At 40.3% G+C, this 8,372-nt stretch overlaps 1 protein-coding gene and 1 pseudogene across 1 annotated transcript in view; both read left to right on the forward strand.

Moving 5' to 3' along the window:
* The window catches only part of PRKDC (protein kinase, DNA-activated, catalytic polypeptide), a gene marked incomplete at its 5' end in the record, with an annotated part of 202,177 nt that overhangs the window by 182,757 nt on the left and 11,048 nt on the right, over positions 1-8,372 (forward strand). The window contains 5 exon segments of the mRNA XM_015568649.1: positions 665-876; positions 2,372-2,459; positions 2,555-2,698; positions 5,999-6,203; positions 7,643-7,710. Of these exon segments, the coding sequence (XP_015424135.1) occupies positions 665-876; positions 2,372-2,459; positions 2,555-2,698; positions 5,999-6,203; positions 7,643-7,710 (717 nt within the window).
* Positions 2,708-5,871, forward strand: LOC102773390 (annotated as a pseudogene).

Genomic DNA, 8,372 nt, shown 5'->3' on the forward strand with positions numbered 1-8,372 from the left:
CTGGGGTGTTTGGCCAGCCTGGGTGAGAGGATGATCGCACTTTCCAGCTGGTCACACACCCTTCAGGGTGGGGGTCCCCACTGGTGTGCCTGTTCAGTCTGGGTGAGGGGCTGAGGGCTGTTTTCAGGCTGGCAGGTGTCTGAAGCTTCCAACCGCTCCTTTTTTTCTTTCTTTTTTTTTTTTTATTCTGGGCCAGCTTTAGCTCAGCTCTGAGGCTCCAGCTCTTAGGCCTCTGCTGCTGCTGAAAGCAGGTATCTGGTTTGTTTCAGTTCTATAATCGAAACAATGTATAACTGCAGCTCTGAGATCCCGGCTCGCTGAAAGCAGGTTTCTGGGGTTTTGTTTAGCTTCTATATTTGTTACAATGTTTCTTAAACTGCAGGCTCAGAACCCAGCAAGGCAGCCGGGGAATGTTGGTTTCCTCCGTCACTGAAGCAAGCAAGCCTCATGTTAGTTTCAAGCTGCCTGGCTGCCGGCCGCCATCTTGGCTGGCAGTTAATTTGCATATCTCACTGATTAGCCAATGGGAAGGGTAGCAGTCGTACGCCAATTACCATGTTTCTCTTTTATTAGATTAGATGTACTTTTTATATTGGACACATTGCTTTTATAACGAAACGTTTAGTTTTTATTCATTATTAAGTTACACCTCTCTGTGTCTTAGATTTCTTCCATTCCTTGCTGGCAGTTCATTGGCTGGATCAGCCACATGCTGGCCTTACTGGACAAGGAGGAGGCCGTGGCCATCCAACACACGGTGGAAGAGATCGCTGACAACTACCCCCAGGCCATCGTCTACCCGTTCATAATAAGCAGTGAAAGCTATTCCTTCAAAGATACTTCTGCTGGTCATAAGAATAAGGAGTTTGTGGCAAGGTGACATTGCAGAGAACTTGGGCTGATTTCTGCTGTAGTTAAATATTACAGTTTATAAACAGTGTGTATGGTAAAAGCAAACACATGGAAGCTTATATTTGTCTTCAAATTCATTAGAGCTTTCACTGAGGACTAGAACATCTTAGGTATCTTTGTTAAATGTATCTACCCTGGGTATGCTTTTGTTAGAATATCTTTTTAAAAATGCATTTCCTTTTAGAATACTATTCATGGAACATTCTACCCTCATGCTAATAGCAATCTGTTGGTTGAAACAGGCTAGATGAAATGCTTTTTGAAATTAGTTCTTGAAATTCTTCTTTAATTGAAAATACCCAGGAAGCCCCGCTTCTTAATTAGGACTCAGTAGGCTGTCTGAAGTGTCATTCCTTTCGCTTCTTCAGCTGATTGTAAGTGGAGATACAACTAGTAATGGTGTAATGCTTTTGCAAGAATATGTTATAAAGCATGGTATCTTAGTAGACATTCCCTATCAAAAGGGGCATGTCTTTTTTGTTGTTAGGAGCTGATCTGCTGTATTATTTGTGTTTGTTTCTGAGAAGACAGTAGAGTCAGGCATAGCTTTTATCATGGTTTGTCAGTGGGTTGGCTCTGCACACACCACCTGCACTGCTGGTGCCCCACCCCCTGGCCTCTCAGCAGAGTCAGCTGCAACACGATTAAATATTTTAAAAGAAAGAAAGGAAAAAGTTCTAAAAATTTGTCGAGAAAGTGGCCTTTCATAACATAACTTCAGAATTGTATGTATCAAATTGTATACATCAAAATGTTGACATTATTTACGAGAAAATTTAATTTTACCTTATCTAAGAATCTCACCTCTTTATAAAATGCAGGGGTCCTCCTTTATTCACGAGGGATATGTTCCAAGACCCTCAGTGGATGCCTGAAAGTGTAATTATGCCAAACCCTGTGTATGCTTTGTTTTGTCCTATAGACACATACCTATAATAAAGTTTAATTTATAAATTAGGTGCAGTAAGTGATTGACAACAATAATAATGAAACAACAATTATAATAACACACTGTAACAAATGGTATGTGAACGTGGTCTCTCTCACAAATATGTTATTGTATTGTATTCACCTTTCTCGTGATAATGTGAGATGATACGTGCCTAAGTGATGAGATGAAGTGGGGTGAATATGCTGGACAAAGAGATGATTCATGTTCCAGGTGGGACAGCACCAGATTTCATCACTGCTAGAATGCCATGCAATGTAAAACGTATGATTTGTTTGTTTCTGCATTTTCCTACTTAATATTTTTGGACCACTGTTAACCCCCAGTAACTGATACCACAGAAATTGTGGATAAGAGGGGACTTTGTTCTTTATCTAATATTAGATAGAATATGTAAATTGTTTCTTCTCTAGTTATATAAAGTTGTATATATAAGTAAGAATAAGTATAAATTACAGGCCTTGATCTATGGAAGATGTTTGATTACCTAAACTTGGTAATTTTTTATAGGATTAAAATTAAGTTGGATCAAGGAGGAGTGGTTCAAGATTTTATTAATGCCCTAGAACAACTCTCTAATCCAGAAATGATCTTTAAGGTAATATTACATCTTCTAACACATAAAACAGAATTTAGATAAAATCTACTTACAATCTAGCTTGATTTTTCTCTCTTTTTTTCCCCCCTGCACAGGACTGGACTGAGGATATCAAAGTTGAATTAACAAAAAACCCCGTAAATAAAAAAACCATTGAAAAGATGTATGAAAGAATGTATGCAGCCCTGGGAGACTCAAAGGCTCCAGGCATTGGGGCTTTTAGAAGGAAGTTTATTCAGGTATGGGTAATGGCAGCCTGCCTTTATGATAGAATCATTGTGAAGACCAATACTTATGGTTGCTGGTTTGTTAGCAATTCTGGTTTTAAAATGTCTGTTGAATTTGTAAACTGTCTTAGATCTGATGCTTCCTCTGAAACATTAATGGCATATTTCTAGGTCATAAAGAGCAAAGGGGGTCAATAGGTAAAATCTTGGGGGTTTTATTACATTGTGTTCTTCATGCTCAGATGCTTAGATATGAAGGTTACATGTATTTAATCTTTTTAATTCTCAGAATGGTTTGAATATTGGATCAATAAATATTTGTATTTTATATAGGTTAACTATTGGTGAGCACTTATCTCTGTTCAAGGCACTCTACTGGGTGCTATAGGAGATGGAAAGAGAAGATTGACCCAGTTTCTGAATTCAAAGGAATTGTTGGTAGATACTGTATGTAAAGAACTGTAGCCTGATGACATGTGATATGTGAGACCTATTTTCAAAGATGTTTTCAAGTTGAAAGAAAGAGAATCTTCTCACCTCAGTTTGGAGTGAATCAGAAAAATCCTCTTAGAACAGTGGAGGTCAGAGAGGCTTGCTGTGTCCAGATTCCACACCACATCCCTTGTGCTTGCTGCTCCCTCTACAGGAGTTTCTCTGCTGGCCCCGTCCAGCTGGACAGCTCACCCTGGCAGATGTGTCTTTGCAGCATTTCTCCTTCAGAGCCTGTCTCTGGACCTCCTCCTCCTGGCTGTCCCAGGAGTTAGGTGTTCCTTCCTCCCTGCTGCCTGAGCACCTACATGCACATCTCTTAGCATCGTCCATGTTGCAGCATGTTCCAGCACTTCACTCCTTTTTCATTTTATTTTTAATATATTTGTATTGATTTCAGAGAGGAAGGGAGAGGGAGAGAGAGATAGAAACATCAATGATGAGAGAGAATCAATGATTGGCTGCCTCCTGCACACCCCTACTGGGGATCAAGCCCGTAACCCGGTCATGTACCCTTGACCAGAATCAAACCCGGGCCCCTTCAGTCCTCAGGCTGGTGCTCTATCCATTGAGCCAAACGAGCTGGGCAATCTTCACTCCGTTTTATTGCTGAATATTATTCCACTTTTTGTCACATTTTGTTCATCCTTTCATCAACTGATGGACATTTGGGTTTTTTTCCACTTCTTAGTTCTTATGAATAGTGCTGCTGTGAACATCAGTGTACAAGTGTTTTTGGCAAAATCCTCAGGAATAAAAAACTATATCTTTTTTTAAAAAAATACATTTTTTAAAATTGATTTCAGAAAGGAAAGTAGAGGGAGAGAGAGAGAGACAGAAACATCAATTACAAGAGAGAACCATTGATTGGCTGCCTCCAGCACGCCCCTCTACTAGGGATTGTGTCCTTGACCAGAATTGAAGCTGGGACCCTTCAGTGCACAGGCTGACACTCTATCCACTGAGCCAAACCGGCTAGGGCCATATTTATCTTTAATCCTTTAATTTATGCCTCCCAAATTAGACTTGTGGACAGAGATTTTCATCTTATTCATCTCTTCTTTTCACTACCTATACTACCGTTGGGTTGAAATAGGCATCTTTAATTAGTTGCATGAATGGTATAGTTTTGGTAAATAGAGATGGATTTTGGTGGGTCATTCCTACTTAAGGTAGTTTTAGTTAAAGGTCTGAGTAAATGTAAGAATATACAGGACTGTCATTGCTACATGTGACAAGGGGTTTATTTCCTAAAAGCCAAGATAAAATCATGCATGCGCACTGAGCGGGCTGCTCTGAGGACCCCAAGAGCAGAACATGACAGGTGGCACATCCCGGCCATGGGTCCCAGCATTCCGACTCTGCTCACCCTCCTTCCTACCAGCAAGTGAAAGCTGACAGAGGATATGCTGGGTGAACGGGAGCAGGAAGACGCCACTGCCCAGTTCCCACACGTAGAGTTCACTGGGCGGGACAGCATCCCCTGCCTCTCCTGCCCAGGGACAGGCTACATCCGACAGAGCGAGTAAATGAGCTGGTGGCTTTGATCCCACCGTGACCAGAGACTGTGCGCTCGGAGAACCAAGCAGTATGGCCTCCTGTCTGTCCTGCTCTGTCTCCTGGCATTTGGGTTAGTGATTTTCTTCCTATTTCCAAGTCCAGTCCTTGTGGATGACGACGGCATCAGTGAGAAAAGTCACATTTAATAATAAGCAGGACTCCCTTGTAATCCTCACTGTCAAGGCCACCCTGAAAATCAGGGCCTCCCACTTCTTCTCTGTGGCAGTGGCCAGCCTGCCAGCCAAGTTCAGTGTGTGAACACAGTGGTCAGTCATGTGACAGCTAACATCTCCCTCATTCCACCTTGGAGCGAGCTGGTGAGTGTGACGGCGCAGGCAGAGGTGGGACGGCCATTTTCCTGTGTGTACTTCTGCACATTGCCCAGTGTTCAGGTGTACAACGTAGTGACCTTCATGAGAACTTCAGTTAAGATCTCATACATTGGCCACATGACCTAGAGCTCCTTGGAGACACATCGCTATGTGGACTGTGGACAAATTCCTCAGCTGTTTAGAAAATGCTTTTGGTTCTTCTATGGCAGCACCTGTCAGAAGAGACACAGCATCTATTCTCAGGGCCCGAGTTCCATTCCTACCCCAGATGGTAGAAGTAGAGGAGAAACTGGTTCTCTTAATCCCCAGCAAACACCCTCCTGCCACTTGGGAGGGAAGCTCACCTCTATAGCAGCATTCCTGTATCCGAACCAGCAGAATTGCTGCCCAGCGAATAGTAGGCACTCAGGGTTTGAAGAATTAAATTTAGATCTTTTCAGCTGTTCTTGGAGCATTATAAATTGAAAGCATGCCATGCTAGGTTATAAAACCATAGAGTGAGATGGACAGTTAGTGCAGTACTGTGAGACAGAAGAGGATTTGATATGGTGTGGAGCCTAGTAATATAGGACATTCAATGAAATACAGAGGTTTATAATCTTATCTTTTTTAAAAATCAGAACAGGGTATTTTTCTACCAGATCCCCAATCCCAGTTCCAGCCAGTGAATAAGGGATAAACCAGGCCCCACATGGGCTCTCGGTAAAAGCAATGATAACGTTCTGTAAGTTCCTGGCATTTGGGAGCAGATGGAAACTGTCACCTATAGATTGGTCTGTGCTTTCTCTATGTATCCAGGTTTTCTCTCCCCGCTGCCTCTTCTGTGCAGATGCGGTCCTGAACAGTTGGGCAGTTGCACTAACTGTCCTATCTCCAATGTTCAAATTTACCTCAAACACTAATATTTAAGATAATTTATTATTAATTTCAGGCTTTTGGGAAAGAATTTGATAAACACTTTGGGAGACAAGGTTCTAAGCTACCTGGAATGAAGCTTCATGACTTCAATGACATTACCAACACACTGCTTTCAAAAATGCGCGAAGACTCAAAGCCACCTGGGAACCTGAAAGAATGCTCACCCTGGATGAGTGACTTCAGAGTGGAATTCCTCAGAAATGAGCTGGAGATTCCTGGTGAGCGAACCTTTAGAAGTGACAAAGCTACTTTAAGAAGAATAGTGCTGTAGCAAGAACTTTTGATTTCTAAAATAATGTCAGGATTTTGACAGTTATTTTTATTTTATTTATTTATTTTTAAATTGTATTTTATTTTCTAAGAGAAGTAAGCTTTATTTCCTTGTTTCTCAAATAGAGTTGGCTGAGCTGGTTGCTTTTTGGTAATTAATCAAAGAGACCAAATCCCATATCCTCCTCCGACTCTTCCTTTGCTTCAGCCTTGGCTGGGGCTGCAGCAGCAGCAGGAGCAGCAGTAGTGGCAGCAGCCACAAAAGCAGATGGATCAAATTCTTGTCATAGTTTTTATCGTTACTATGAATCGGTATACTTTATCCAATGTCTAATTAGATTATAGTTTTCTTATATTCCTGATTATGACAAGTGTTCAGATTTCTATCTAATAATAATGATAATGTAATTTCTTCTAAACATCCCCATGCTTTGCTTCTGAATACCTTTTCCTCAGAAATATAATATAGGTATAAATGCAAATCACTTCTTGGGGTGTACATGCTGGACCCATTCAAAGTGAAAAGATAATGATAAACAACTTACCTTTTAGAAAAAGGATTGTGACATTGAAGATAAAGATAAGTCGGTCAGATGTGAACACAGCATTGTTCAAAGACAATTTTTGTACATTTCATGTTCTTTACCCTGGAATTCAACAGACCAAAAAAAAAATGTTTTAATATGGTTATATCCATTGGCTATAAAAAACATTTGGAGAAATACTTTTCTTTGTTATTATTAGCAGCTATATATTACATACGGGCAGTTTCAAGAAAATTATTTGAAACGTAAGCCTCCTAATATGCAGCTTGATTCTCCTTAAATACAACAGTGTTCTATCCCATGCATTATTTTTCCTGTTTGAAGTTCTTCCCTTAGTCAAATTCAGAAATGCAGGGTTGGGCAAAAGTGGGTTTCTAGTTGTAATACAAGTAAATAATACAATAATTAATAAATAATAACACAAAATAAACTGCATACTGCACAACTGTAAACCTACTTTTGTTTACCCCTGTAACAAATTTTTTAAAATCCATTTTCTTTAAATAAAAACTTTTAGTAAAAATTTTGTTAACTCTTTAATTAGATCGCAACTATTTTTCAAGAGTTTTTTTAAATTGATTTTTAGAGAGAGAGGAAGGGAAAGGAAGAGAGAGAAACACCGATGTGAGAGCAAGACAGAGATTGACTCTCCTGCGCACCCCCTACCAGGACTCAAACCCGCGACCTGGGCATGTACCCTGACCAGGAATCAAACTGGCAACCTTTTAGTGCAGGGGATGATGCTCAAATACTGAGCCACACTGGCCAGGGCAGCAGCTGTTTTAAAATACAGGGATCTGTAACACGCTCTATCTAAATAAGGCTTTTCTGTTTTGTTTTAGGTCAGTATGATGGCAAAGGAAAGCCAATGCCAGAATACCACGCACGGATCGCGGGGTTTGACGAGCGGGTAGGTGCCGGTGTTTGTGACCCCAATCACCAGAGTTCGGATTGTTAGTCTGTGGCATTTAGTTCTTCACATTTGAGAATATTTATGTGTACCCAAGAAAAGACAGTTAACTTCCTGTGTTGGTCTAAAATGTATGTTGTTTTATGATCCTATTTTGTACTGAATTTCTTAATGTTTCCAATGTTTTAATATCAATCATATTTAAGGACATAATAAAGTTGAAGGGTAAACTATATATGTGTATCCATTATAAAATATATGTAATTTAAGTAATTGTAGAAAGTTGTGTATTGCTTGTTGCTAAGGACATCCACATTTATTAGCAATTATTTTAACCAGGAATATGAAATTATGTGTGTACAATAGTATGGTGTGAACAAGTAACAGAAATATCTCTCTGACCCTTGATTATCTCTTTTTTTCTCTATATCACCTGTCTTCAAAGAAAGATTTCTCTTTGAGCAATGAGTGCCAACCAGCCTTACTGTCCCCACCCCTCCTTTTTAAAAATATATTTTGTATTGATTTCAGAGAGGAAGGGAGAGGAAGAGATGGAAGAGATAGAAACATCAATGATGAGAGAGAATCATTGATTGGCTGCCTCTTGCACACCCCCTACTGAGGATTGAGCCTGCAACCCCAGGCATGTGCCCTGACCAGGA

The sequence above is a fragment of the Myotis davidii genome, unplaced genomic scaffold (genome assembly GCF_000327345.1).
Source record: "Myotis davidii unplaced genomic scaffold, ASM32734v1 scaffold452, whole genome shotgun sequence".
NCBI classification, from domain to species: domain Eukaryota; kingdom Metazoa; phylum Chordata; class Mammalia; order Chiroptera; family Vespertilionidae; genus Myotis; species Myotis davidii.